The 14,089-nt window shown below is 37.4% G+C and overlaps 1 protein-coding gene across 50 annotated transcripts in view; it reads right to left on the bottom strand.

Annotated features, from left to right (window-relative positions):
- LOC120300028 (neurofilament heavy polypeptide-like) overlaps window positions 1–14,089 on the bottom strand; it is a 169,898-nt gene that overhangs the window by 23,167 nt on the left and 132,642 nt on the right. For all 50 annotated transcript variants that reach the window (XM_039325515.1, XM_039325532.1, XM_039325565.1 and 47 more), the window contains 4 exons: window positions 13,828–13,878; window positions 13,497–13,544; window positions 11,519–11,569; window positions 6,697–6,747 (listed from right to left, as the gene is read on the bottom strand). In XM_039325515.1, coding sequence (XP_039181449.1) covers window positions 6,697–6,747; window positions 11,519–11,569; window positions 13,497–13,544; window positions 13,828–13,878 — 201 coding nt within the window. The remainder of the gene's footprint in view (window positions 1–6,696; window positions 6,748–11,518; window positions 11,570–13,496; window positions 13,545–13,827; window positions 13,879–14,089) is intronic.

Genomic DNA, 14,089 nt, shown 5'->3' with positions numbered 1-14,089 from the left:
TGCTTGTTTGTTGCTACCTACCAGGTAAGCAGATGAATAAACATGAAAATACTTTATTTACAGGTAGTCCTCAATTTATGGCCATAACTGAGCCTGGAATTAGTGTCATAAATCATGCTGGTCATTAAGCAGGTCAACATGTGACCACACCTAATTTTACAATCTTGCTTGTAGTGATTGTTAATAAATGCAGTGGTCCTAAAGCAAACATGGTAGTGTTTAAGCGACCACTGCAGTTGTTAAGTGAATCCTTTGTCTGTAATGGGCCATTTTTTTGCCAGAAACCGGAAGTAAATGCCTGTTTCTGTCAAAAAAAAAAAAAAAACTGTGGGCAGGCCACTAAAGGCTACTACAAACTGATTTAAATGAGGACGTTGCTGAGTGCCCAAAATGCGATTACCTGGGTCTGCAGGGAAGGGTAGTGGTTAGAGCTTCAAATCCAGGTTGTAGAGCTTCAAATCCTGGAGACGTCCACTGTAACTTCAAACGGTCATTAAGTGACCATTCATAAGTCAAGGACTACCTGTACAGCATTCATTTTCGCAACAATAAATTTTTTTGGCTGTGGTCTGGTACTACTGCAATGCTAAAAGAAGAGATGAATATATGATCTAATTAGTGGCATTTGCCACAAAGGTGCGTGTGTGTGCTCCATGGAGTGCAAATTAATGGTAGTGGTTCAGTGCCATCATTTGAGAAAGCACAGGCAGAACAGTTGCTGGAATTGAGTATGTCTAGACTCTAGTTTAATGAAGAGAAGGATGAGGGAGGACATGATAGCGGTGTTCCACTATCTCAGGGGATGCCACAAAGAAGAGGGAGTCAAGTTATTCTCCAAAGTGCCTGAAGGCAGGACAACAAGCAACGGATGGAAACTAATCAAGGAGAGAAGCAACCTAGAACTAAGGAGAAACTTTCTGACAGTGAGAACAATGAATCAGTGGAACAATCTGCCTCCAGAAGTTGTGAATGTTCCAACACTGGAAGTTTTTAAGAAGAGATTGGACAGCCATTTGTCTGAAATGGTATAGGGCAGAAGTAGGCAACCTTGGCTCTTTTATGACTCGTGGACCAACTGCCAGAATTCTCATAAAAGTCATAAAAGAGCCCAGGCTGTCTACCTCTGGTATAGGGTCTCCTGCCTGAGCAAGGGGTTGGACTAGACTAGATGACCTCCAAGGTCCCTTCCAACTTATTATTATTATCGATCATCGCACAGTCAGCCAGATGTTCAGACTGGATTTGGCATTTTGTCTACCTATCGAGTCCTTACCCAGGACCTGGGATAGGCAGATGTGGATGTTTGATGGTATTACAGATATCGTCGCAGGATGGAAGCAGTTCCTAATAAGGCTACCTTTTGCAATTGACTAATAGCGAATTTGTCGATGGCAATGGTGTTCAAGTGGTGCTCCAGTTGTTTTGGGATTGCACCCAAGGAGCCTATGACTATTGGTACTACCCTTGCTTGCTTTTGCCACAGTCTTTCTATTTCTATTTGTAGGTCTTTGTATTTTGTTATCTTCTCCAGTTCTTTCTCGCCTATTCTGCTGTCTCCAGGCACTGCCACGTCCACTATCCAGACTTTTTTGTCTTTCTTATCGACAATTGTTAAGTCTGGGGTGTTATAAAAGAGCCAAGGTTGCCTACCTCTGGTACAGGGTCTCCTGCCTGAGCAAGGGGTTGGACTAGACTAGATGACCTCCAAGGTCCCTTCCAACTTTTTATTATTATTATTATTATGGATCATCGCACAGTCGCCAGATGTTCAGACTGGATTTGGCATTTTGTCTAAATGTCTCCAGGCACTGCCACGTCCACTATCCAGACTTTTTTGTCTTTCTTATCGACAATCGTTAAGTCTGGGGTGTTATGTTGCAGGTGCTTGTCTGTTTGAATTCTGAAGTCCCAGAGCAGTTTAATTCTATCATTTTCTATGACTTTCTCTATTTTATGATCCCACCAGTTTTCACTTACAGGCAAATGATATTTTTTGCAGATCTTCCAATGCACCATTGTTGCTACTTTGTCATGCCACTGCTTATAATCAGTCTGTGCAATCTATTACTATTATTATCGATCATCGCACAGTCAGCCAGATGTTCAGACTGGATTTGGCATTTTGTCTACCTATCGAGTCCTTACCCAGGACCTGGGATAGGCAGATGTGGATGTTTGATGGTATTACAGATATCGTCGCAGGATGGAAGCAGTTCCTAATAAGGCTGCCTTTTGCAATTGACTAATAGCGAATTTGTCAATGCCAATGGTGTTCAAGTGGTGCTCCAGTTGTTTTGGGATTGCACCCAAGGAGCCTATGACTATTGGTACTACCCTTGCTTGCTTTTGCCACAGTCTTTCTATTTCTATTTGTAGGTCTTTGTATTTTGTTATCTTCTCCAGTTCTTTCTCTTCTATTCTGCTATCTCCAGGCACTGCCACGTCCACTATCCAGACTTTTTTGTCTTTCTTATCGACAATTGTTAAGTCTGGGGTGTTATGTTGCAGGTGCTTGTCTGTTTGAATTCTGAAGTCCCAGAGCAGTTTCATTTTATCATTTTCTATGACTTTCTCTATTTTATGATCCCACCAGTTTTTGCTTACAGGCAAATGATATTTTTTGCAGATCTTCCAATGCAACATTGTTGCTACTTTGTCATGCCGCTGCTTGTAATCAGTTTGTGCAATCTTCTTGCAACAGCTTACCAAGTGGTCCACTGTTTCTTCAGCTTCTTTGCATAGGCGGCACTTACTGTCTGTTGCTGTCTTCTCAATTTTGACTTTGTATGCATTTGTCCTTAAGGCTTGGTCTTGTGCAGCCAGAATTAGTCCCTCGGTCTCTTTCTTCAATTTTCCTGCTCTTAGCCATTGCCAGGTTTTATTGTTATCTGCTTTCCCAGCTATTTTTTTCATGTATCGGCCATGTAGTGCTTTGTCTTCCCATGCCTCTATTCTGTTCTTCATTTGGTCTTTCTTGTAGGCCAGTTTGGTCTCTCCAGTAGTTAGTAAGCCTTCCTGATATACTAATTTCAGTGCATCTTCATCATTGTTCTTCAGATATTCTTCCAAAGCCATTTTTTCTTCTTCAACCATCTGATGTACTTGTAGCATTCCACGCCCACCTATTTGCCTTGGTAGATAAAGTCTATCAATGTCACTGCGTGGATGAAGGGCATGATTCATTGTCATTATTTTTCTGGTCTGCCTATCCATTGCTTTTAGTTCTGCTTGAGTCCAGTCCACTATTCCAGCTGTGTACCTAATGACTGGGATTGCCCAGGTGTTGATTGCCTTTATGGTATTTCCTCCATTGAGTTTGGACTTTAAGATCTTCTTCACTCTCTTGATGTATTCACCTCTAATCTTTTTCTTGACTTCAGTGTGCTTGATGTTGTCAGCTTGAAGGATACCCAAGTATTTGTAGTACTCTTCCTCATCCAGACTCTTAATGTTATTTTCGTGGGGCATCTTGATTCCTTCAGTTTTCATTATTTTTCCTTGTTTGATAGTAAGTGTGGCACATTTGTCCAAGCCAAACTCCATTACAATATCTTGGCTATATATACGGACAGTGTTGAGCAGCGATTCTATTATTATTATTATTATTATTATTATTATTATTATTATTATTATTATTATTATTATTATTATTATTTCAGGAAATCCCTACTTTTGTTGTCTACAATGTAAGTCTTTATTCTGGTTACATCAGAGGGACTTGTAAAAGTCAAAATTCCTAGGCATATATTTAAGAAGCATGCTTCTATCTCAAAATAAGCAGTTCTTCTGGGCTCATTAATTTTGGACACTATTTATTTTGATTCCTCTCTTGGTATCACCTGTCACTGTTCTTTATAACCATTTTATAGTTTTAATGAGTCGGTTCTTCTTTCTAGAATGCCAAGAGGGTATTAATTACATAGTCTTTTGTGTGTGTGTGTGTGTGTGTGTGTGTGTGTGTGTCTGCAAATGGGCCACAGAACATGTTTCCAAATGAAAATTGTTCAAGCAAGTGAACCATAGTGCCAGAAAATATTTCCTGATTTTTCCAGGAACATGCCAACTCTAAAAAATAGCCATTTAATAGAATATGAAGAGAATGTATGTCTATTCATATGCACATGCACAAAAGAGAGGAAAAGAAAAAAAAATCATGAAGTAATATATGTATATAGTGGCAAGAAGAAAAAAATCAGTTTAAAATAATTAATTATGCTGAGCAAAAAGTCCAAAAAAATGACAAAGAAAAGGACATAAACAATCTCTGTTGTCAGAACAGATAAGAGGGCTATCTAGCTCAGCATTTTGTTTCCACAGCATCTCACCAGCTTTATTACCCAGGACCTGGGTTTTCCGAAACATCCTGCCTCTGATATTGGATATAATCTATAGACAAATGATTAGGAGCCATTAATAGCTTTATTCTTTCTGAAGTCTTGGCTGTGGTTTTATTTCTTTGATGTATTAGTTACTTTCTTTGATACTGTTGGCTCTTGAAGCCTTTTGATGCTCTTCAATAAGAACACCCGAAGTTTAAAAATGAAAACCAAAATTTAAATAATCAAAAAGCCTGTTAAAAGTATCATATTTTAAAGGGCTTTAAAAAAAAAAGCAAAGAGATCATTAGGGAACACCTTCCAGATAATGATCAGCAATCTACAGTTGCTTTCAGCAACTGTAGATTTCCAAACATTATGAGGCCATCTCAATGAATGAAATAGCTTGTTAAGCCATGTGGGCTTTTAAAGGTAATATCTAGCATCTTGTACCAAAACTAGAAGTAAATTGGCAGCCTTTTAATGCTTTTAACACAGGCATAATACATTCTTTCCCAGGGTCAGTATGATGCTAAATGCATGTGCTATATGAAAATTCTGGAGAAGACAAAAAGGCATCCTTAAGCAGAGGCCTAATAATTATGTCCTTTAAACAATGAGGCATAGTACCTTCTTTCAGAAGAACATTTATGTATTAACAAAAGCATCTCCAGTAATTTCCTAGCTAGAAATTACAAGTGAAATTGGCAAAATCAAGAGAATAAATTATCTTGTACTATATTGGTTAATTTCAAAACTAGCATTCAATGTTCAGTAATTTGCATACACTGTAAAGAAAGGTATCTTAAATATATCATTAAACATAATTATAAAAAAGTGCAACATTTTCAAGATGTTACTGTGGTTTCCATCCACTTTATTTTCTAACCTGAGAGAAACAGTGGCTCTTTTGTTATCCATTGGTTTTGATCTCTACAATATAATCCCTAACATCAAGTTAGGATGCTCCTGGTATCTCCATTCTCCCTGAATAGGGCAATATCATGGAATTTAATTTAGGCTTTACTGGACTAGCATACACAATCAATGGGCTACGTTCAGTTTAATGTGTTACATTTGTGGAGCCCTCACACAGTGATTAAATGATAGCAATCTCATGTCTTTGAGTCTAGGAGTGTCTCCCCCTCCCCCAATAAACACTTCCTTTCATTCCTGTCACCATAATATAGTGAGAAATGTGAGCTTTATTCTGATATAACAACAGGTTTTATGCTTTTGTATGCTATGGTGGTGACATTGCATGCATATATGAAAGGAGCATGGTACAACCCTCCTTTTGTCATTTTGATGAAAGTGTGGGATTCTATGGATGCCTCTGAGTATAGTACTCAATAGGAGAAATAGTTTGCACACAAACTGTTCTAGAAAGCCCTGGGAGATTTCCCATATGCGGTACACAATTCTTATTTTTTTTACAGTATGGGTCCCCAACCTTTCTGGGTTGGCGGCCTGAGGTGGGGTGGTGGTGGAGGCACCTTTATGCATGTAAGCACACAGCCATGCAAATGGGGCCACATGCACAAGAATGGGGCCGTGATTGTGCATGCAACCAAATGGGGCCATGAGCACCCGTGCAACTGCTCGGGTGACACTAGCACCCATGCAATGTGATGCTAGCATGAGTGGGGATGTTGTGCTTGCATCGATGATAGTGCTGGCATGACACCACAATGCTAGCGCGAGTGGGGTGTGTGTGCTCGTGGTGATGCTGGCGCCCACCTGACACGGCATTGCTAGTGCCCACGCGACGCTGTGATGCTAGTGCAAGTGAAGGGATGCAAGCACACACACGCACTGGCCAGCCACTCATTTGGCCCAGTGGCCAATAGCCCATGGCCCGGTAGTGGGCCATGGACCACAGGTTGGTGACCCCTGCTTTACAGTATCTATTCTGTTATGTATATGTATAAATGAAAAAGTACTCTCTCATTAGGTCTACAGTATATCTGTCTGTCTATCTATCTATCTCTATCTACCATGCGCCATTGTGGCGCAGTGGTTAGAATGCAGTACTGCAGGCTACTTCTGTTGACTGCTGGCTGCCAGCAGTTCGACAATTCAATTCTTACCAGGTCAAGGTTGACTCAGCATTCCAACCTTCTGAGGTTGGTAAAATAAGGACCCAGAGTGTTGGGGGCAATATGCTGACTCTGTAAACCGCTTAGAGAGGGCTATAAAACATTATGAAGTGCTATATAAGTCTAAGTGCTATTGCTATTTCTGTCTGTCTCTCTGTCTATCTATCTGTCTGTCTGTCTATCTATCTATGATCTATCATATGGCTAGATATCTTGCTACTGCGACTCTAGGTCACTAATAATGAATTAAAAATGAAAAATAGCAAATTACAAAACCATACCTGTAATGGCAGGATGAGAAATATTCTTGCTTTGTTTTATCATGCTTGAGGCTAAAAAAAATGTAAATCAGATATAAGAAATAACAATCACTTTCTTTGAAATCTATCCACCTATCATTCAGTTTATTTATTATAGCAGTCTTCTCTGGTCATGTGCTCTCCAAAAGTGTAATTTCTCCTTGACCCAAAGCCATTTGATTGGAAGAACTATTTATTAATTTATTAAATATGTATATATAGTAAAGAAGGATTTTATAACATATTAAATGTAACAGCCAACCAATAAATATTTCTTTACCAATTACTATCTTCAGCAGTTTGTAGCTATAAAACAATTCTGCTTTCATAAAATAAAAGAAATGGGAACTTTTGTATGACCAGTTCGTGCACCGCATTGCCTGATTGTACAGGGTTTAAAAACAAGTTACAAGTAGTGGAAAGTTTTAAAAAATAAACAATATTTTTGTCAAAATATTTCTCATTTGACATTATGATATCACAACTTTTATGGTACAGATTGAATATAGTAAACTCCATTATTTAATTCAGAGTTTTAGATAATTATAAAATTATTAAAGAGGGATTTTAGATAATTGTACTTTAAGTCAACTATTAAATGAGAATTTTAAAGGTGTCCTATTAATGTTAAGGGAACATAGCTCATAGTCATTATTAATAGAAATGAAAGAATAATTAAAAATTAGCAACTTTGGCAACTGAAATTAAGTTTCTCAAGTTGAGTACTATCCAAAGAATTGGATAGCAGTATCCAAAATATTAAGAACATCTGCAACAAACACTTCTAATCCAAGTTACTTAGAATCAGTTAGTTATCTGTTTTAGCTAGGCTTCCCCCCTTTTTAATGTCAATTTCTAAAGAAAAAGAAAAAAATAACTTTCTTTTTAAAGTCAAGATTGTCAGCCCATCTTGATTTTGAATGTATTTCTTAACTTTGCTGTACTGTACTGTAGAATAGTCTTAAGGGGAAAAAAACACTTTTACATTATCTCTAATAGTTTCAAGATTATTTAAAGCTATAAATCAGACTGAAAATTGAGCTAATAACCCATTGAAAAAAAATAGAATGAACTCACATACCCATATTTCCTCCCCATTGCTCCTCAGTAGTTTGTTGTTGTTTTTTACATCACCATCTGGTAACATCATATTGAGTTACAATAGAGTAAATAATATATAGACTCTCTAGCCTTGCTTGATATAATGGTATGTGGGAATGACCTTGGGGGAAGCTACAAGATGTTTGCCTAGGTAGATAAGAATTGGTAGAGCTCTCAGATGCATAAAGGTCAGAGAAATAAACTCAGAAAGCATTCTCCCCAACTTATCAGGCTGTAAAAGGAGGCCATGAGAGATTTGTACTTTCAGACTTGCATGATTTGTTAATGTAGCCTTACAAATCAGAATTAGCTCATCTGGCCACATTTCTTGTCTGATCTACATATTCAGGCTGACATTCAGGCATATATATATAATCCAACACACAACCAATTTCGTCCTTAGTTGCCCTAGTAAAGACAGCAAAGAGACCATCTCCATGCAACAGCTAGGCTTTACCTAAGAACACTCCTACCCAAGCTGTAACACTCCCCCATCAAAGATCCAGATCACATGGACCACAGACTCATAACATAGAGCAACTGCATATAAGATTGCACTTTCAGCCTGCTTCACAGCCCAACTGCAGAAATACTACAGTCTTTGGGTGAGGGTTTTGTTTGACATCTCAGCTTCTCTTGATCTTTACTCCTTATTTCAGTGCCTCTTTCAACTCGTGTCCTATTATTTTGTTTTGCTTCGGGTCAAGTGGGTATTTAAATAAGGAAACGTAATTGGAAAAGGTTGCCTGGTGTGCTTGGCAGCTGCAGCATGCAAGTCAGCATGAATGAGAATATCAAACAGTGCTATTTAAAACATCCTCATTTAGGAAGCATGATATGTTTTATCTACCAGGCTATCAATTGCAAAGATACCATTAGGCTTCATAGTAGTGCAAGGAAGGACATCTGAAATGCTGAAACAGCAATGCAGTATTTTGTGAACAGCCTCGACCACATGGACATTTCCATTATTAAAAACGGATAAATTTGGATTGAAAAAAATGGTTTTTTTAAATGCACACTTGCCTCACTTTTTGCAGACTACAGAGATAAAAAAAAAACCCAACAAACGATTGCTAGAAGACATAAGGAAATTGGGCCCACAGCTCTTATGAAAAGATGGGGGAAATGAGCAAACAAAAAGGAATACTGCCATACAATTGAGTAGACTATCTCTGCCTTTTCACCTCCAACCACTAATGGCTTATTGGGTTTCTGAAGAGAGATCACTCAAGTATATGCTCCTGAGCCCTTTATTGGGAAATGGTAATAGGTGAACTGAAACGTTTCAGAGCACCGCTTATTTCTAATCATGGACCAATACTCAGTAGTAGAAGTATCTGGAAAGGGATAGAGAAGGACAGTGAATAAATAATCCATAGCAGGCTCAGGTGGACACTATTCAAGTAAGTAACACTACCCAATAGATCAGGGGTCTTCAAACTTGGCCCTTTTATGACTTGTAGACTTGTAGACCTCAGCCAGTCATAAAAGAGGCCAAGTTTGAAGACCCCTGCAATAGATATTCCTGGTGAGCCAATGAAAGAAAAAAACAAAGAAGAATATTTGTAGCTCAGAGTTGAAATGAGGGGTCTTTGGTGTTCTCTGAACTCAGTTCAAGCTCTGAGCTTGGCTCTGAGTTCAACCAAGCTCAGAGAGCACCAAGGACCCCTCAAAGAAGAAAATGTTTGCTAAGTCCTTGTTCCATCTGTGAACCCCAGCATGTTCTCCTGTGATTTTCTGGACAGTGTGTCAATCCTTCAGAGCACTTTAAAAAAAAAAGAAAGGTAAAGGAAACATAGGCCTATTGAATAGCTAGAAAAACCTATTCATCAGAACAGATCTGAGTGAACTTGTGTTCCCAGGAAACCTGGATATCTTATCTTCTTGCCTATCTTCAGATTTAGGAGTGGAGGATTTGGGAAGTTTGGTTATATATTAACTATAACTTATTTTGGACTTTAGACCCTCAAAATATTAATGCTAATTTTCTAGAGATAGTTCTCTTGCAATATATTTTCAAAAGATACAGAAAGGAATGTTAATTTGCTTATTTACTTATTTATTATAACACAATATATTCATGTTATATTTAGCTCTCTTTCGATTGACAAAGAATTCTCCCAATATCTAACAAATATTACTTGCTGAAAGCAATGAAACCTGGATTGGCAAGTAGCATAGAGAGAGGGCTTTCTTATCTTCTGAGGCAGGAGGTAAAAGCAGAAGTAGGGTGTCAGGCAAAATCAAGAATCGGCAAGAGAGTGTCACTGCTAGTTAATCATCCTGCAACAATAGACTTCCATGTGTTTGGCCTAAATAGTTTCCACATGCAGGACCAGCAAGAGATGTAGAAAAAAAACCCAAATTCTCCTGTCATATTGTACTATCTACAAACAAGAACTAGACAACCATGACCCATTGGGTCATAATTTCAGAGATATTTCCTTACCTAAACCAACAAACAGAATTGCCATGGATGGACAAAAAAGCAGTGGAAATCAGACTTCGTGCTGGCTTCCACACTGATTTTGCTTGTTAATATTTTTTATTAAACTAATATATGCTTTTTTCCCCTTCTTTTTATTTGTTCTGTGATCTCCACGGGTAATTAAATGACCAACTTGTGGAGAAATTTTAACATATTAAAGGGATGCATACTGTGATGCTCCACGTAGCATATTGATGGTCCTGAATGCAAGAGAGAGATAAACCACTCAAATCATGAAAAACCTTAACTCTCAACAGGAATGCCAAAATGAAATTTTGTTATTGTTCAATGGAGTAAATATCAATGGAAAATATGAATTACTAGACTGAGGTTGTTGGAGGTTTTGGCTGTGACTTTTCTCAAACCTTGTGTCATGGGAGCTATGTGTCATGCCACTTACTATTATGAAAAAAGAATGAGAAGACTAGCAAAGCCTCAAGCTGTAGGGACACTTGCAACCGATTTAGACATAGCAGTTATACTTTTTTTGACAAAACATCAATGTCCTGACATGCATACTAAGAATCAAGGGCATGTTTGCTGTAAACAATGATCAATTTGTATTATATAAAGTGCACCACATAAAATAACAGACAGCTTCATTGAATCTCTGATCCAACCTTATGGACAGCATGAAACAATAACAAAAAATTACACACATATTACATGACTGATTTGCTCAACATTTGTGGCCTCAACCATCTCTCCCCTTCCCCCAAATCACAGACACTACATAAATTGAACATATAATCATAAGCATGAGAGCTTGCTTCACTGATATTTGAAACAATAGATACAGAGGACCATGTATACAGATACAATACAGGTTAATTTCATTCATTCATCAGATCTTCACTTTCTCAGCTGACTAGAGGAATTTTCATTGGTATGGTGACCCCAAATTTATACAAACACTGCGTAGAAGAAGCTAGCCATTTTCCCCCAGATCCAATTTTTAGAAGAGCTTCAAAGAGTGTAAAACATGAGTTTACTTTGATATGGTCTTTAGCAACCTCTGTCATACTCTCTTGAGATTGGATCAGGTAAATTTAGGTGTTTTTATAATCATAAACTGTGAACAAAATCTTGTTTGCATTTCTTCACCAGTCATTTAAAATTCATGTATTCTGAGGGGGAAAGTCTCCTTTAATTTGAAGAGAAGGAAAGCAAATGCAAGAATTTGATATTTGATTAATATAATAATATACTTACCTTTCTTTTTCTCGGCAATGGGAAGCTTTGCATCATTTGATTTTGCTGCATCTGAAAAATACAATTTTCTTAGCTTGCAAAGTGCAAATTTAAGCATGTCTTTCCTTGCCTTGAGTACAAATGTGTCAGTCCCCATTTTAAAAGCTATAATCATAATATTTTTGCAATAGTAACACAAGGGTTAGCACGTGTGCTGAATCAGGAATTAAACAAGCCAGACAGTTAAGGTGAATAAAGCAATATAATATTATGAATGTCTATCCCTTTTTCATTATATACATACTGGAGGATTGGTATTATCAAAGTTCATAGCTTTGCAGACATTTAGCATTAAAAAGTGTCTTTTTATCATAAAATCACAGTTCATTACAATGGTTAGAGGTATAATTTAGCCAATTTAAAAAGATTCTATGATTTTACTGTTATGCTTTTGATCTGTGAAAATGAAATCCAGTATCTCTATACTACTAAAACTCTTGTTTGTATAACCTTTAACTGGCAAAACAGTGCAGCCTAGGGCAACATGTTATTGTTATTGATATTAAACCAAGGTACCTGAAAGAAGCTAACATACAAAATGTGTCCAAAATCCAGGACCCATGATTCCCTAAAGAATAAAATTTGGGAAAGTTATGACAGCTTCAGCTGCCAGGCTAGTGCTCCACTTACAATCCCTCATTTTCTCAAGGGAGAAAGGAAGGAAGAAAGATTTCCAGTGCTCTCTGTCAGCTTCCCACAAGGAAATTAAATGGTGAAGCTGCTCCTGCTCCCACTGTTTTTTTTTTTTTGGTCATTCTGCTCCTCTGTTTAAGTAAAAAAAAAAAATATCTGAAACAATGACCCATTGGGACACAGGTTGTCTAGTATATATATATAAATGTGGTAGGTGACCGGGATTGAAAATCAACAGTTCATGTAAAAACTAACTTACTCCATCAAGGTTTCTATCTTGCTATTTTTCAAAAACAATTTGAAACCAACCCACAATTGTTTTCAGTGTTATAGACCTTACAACACTAAGAACAAGAAGCAAAAAATCATTGCCCTGATCAAGCTCCTGAAGAGGAGGAGGAGGAGAAGAAGAACCTGATAGACCTAGGAGAATGGGAGGCATAAAAATTTAAAAGGAAGGAAGGAAGGAAGGAAGGAAGGAAGGAAGGAAGGAAGGAAGGAAGGAAGGAAGGAAGGAAGGAAGGAAGGAAGGAAGGAAGGAAGGAAGGAAGGAAGGAAATTTCACCTACTCTCACTTCAGTTAAGCCAGTGAAGTGAGGGGAGCTCAGCTCAGTTTCCCTAGCCAGGATATTGAGCCAGGATATTACAAGAGTTTTGTTTTGTAATGATTGGGATTTTGATTGTGGTTAGGCTTGGATACACTTCAATGTTATTGTCTTTTTTATTTTTGCTTGATTTCTTTGTTTTTTTGTTTTAACCCTAAATTAGCCAAGCAGAGTCACAATTTGCGAGGCCATATAAATTGATTAATCAATTTATCAAACGTCTAAAATGTGAAACTGCTAAGATACCATTTACTGCATAGGACTTGTTAAGTAGCTATTGATCAGAAAGCAATTAGAGAATAATGCAAAAGATCCCTCCAAGCCCACCACAAATATCCTATTTTTCCAGCTGAAAACCCGCTTCAGACCTACTACTACTGCAGCAGAGTTGGAAGTAAATCAGCCAAGCTACCAATAGAAATCATAAGAAGATGGGACTGGAAGGGTTCAGAACCAAATGGGAGTGCTGCAAACTCAGTATGTGGAAGAGCCATTAGATGAAAATGAACACCAAAAAAGAGGACATGGTAAATTAAGGACTCTTTTTTCTTTAATGACAATACTAAGTCCATTCTATAACATTATATGTAATGTTCCTCATATAACTATCTTAAATCACTTTAGCAACAACAAAAACATTTGTGAAATCCTACAATGGTCCTAGTTACAAAAAAGAATAAGATCTTAGAAATGATGTTTACCTTTTCCTTTGACAGCAATAGGAGGCTTCACTTTTTCTTTTGAGATATCTATAAAAACATTCATTCGTTCATTCATTTTGTTTTGCATTTTTTCTTTAAACCGCCCCACACACACAAACACACATTTCTGGGTGCTTTTAAACCTTCATTTAATGTAACAAGACTATATATAGCTAGATCAAGTCAACAGAACCAATCATTGTTATTTCCTTCCACAAGTTTTTCCACTCTTTTTGTTAACTCTATGGGCTTGAAAAGAATTTCTTCACTACTTTGGCAATCCAAAAGTAAACTGAAAAAGTCTTAAAACTTTAAAAATATATTTCTTTACCCTTTTTCTTTTGGGTTTCTGTGGTCTTCGTTATTTTTTCTTTCTTAGGCTCTGTGTAAAAGTACAGTGAGCAAACATTAGTCATATCTAGCAAATTAATAATCCCAAACTGAAGCTGTGTTGACACGATATGCAGTTTTGCTGCTAAGTTTTGAGTTGGATATATTGCAAATTCTTTTCATGGTAGCAGTAGTAAGTATCAATAGCTAAAACCATGTAACTTTTTTCAAGCAGGGATTGAACATAATTTGTGTTCATAGAA

Source organism: Crotalus tigris, unplaced genomic scaffold (assembly GCF_016545835.1).
Source record: "Crotalus tigris isolate CLP2741 ecotype Arizona unplaced genomic scaffold, ASM1654583v1 scf7180000017611.44802233496:7321179, whole genome shotgun sequence".
NCBI classification, from domain to species: Eukaryota; Metazoa; Chordata; class Lepidosauria; order Squamata; family Viperidae; genus Crotalus; species Crotalus tigris.
Note: the sequence above shows the minus strand (reverse complement) of the source record. Positions and strands in the feature narration are given on the sequence as shown.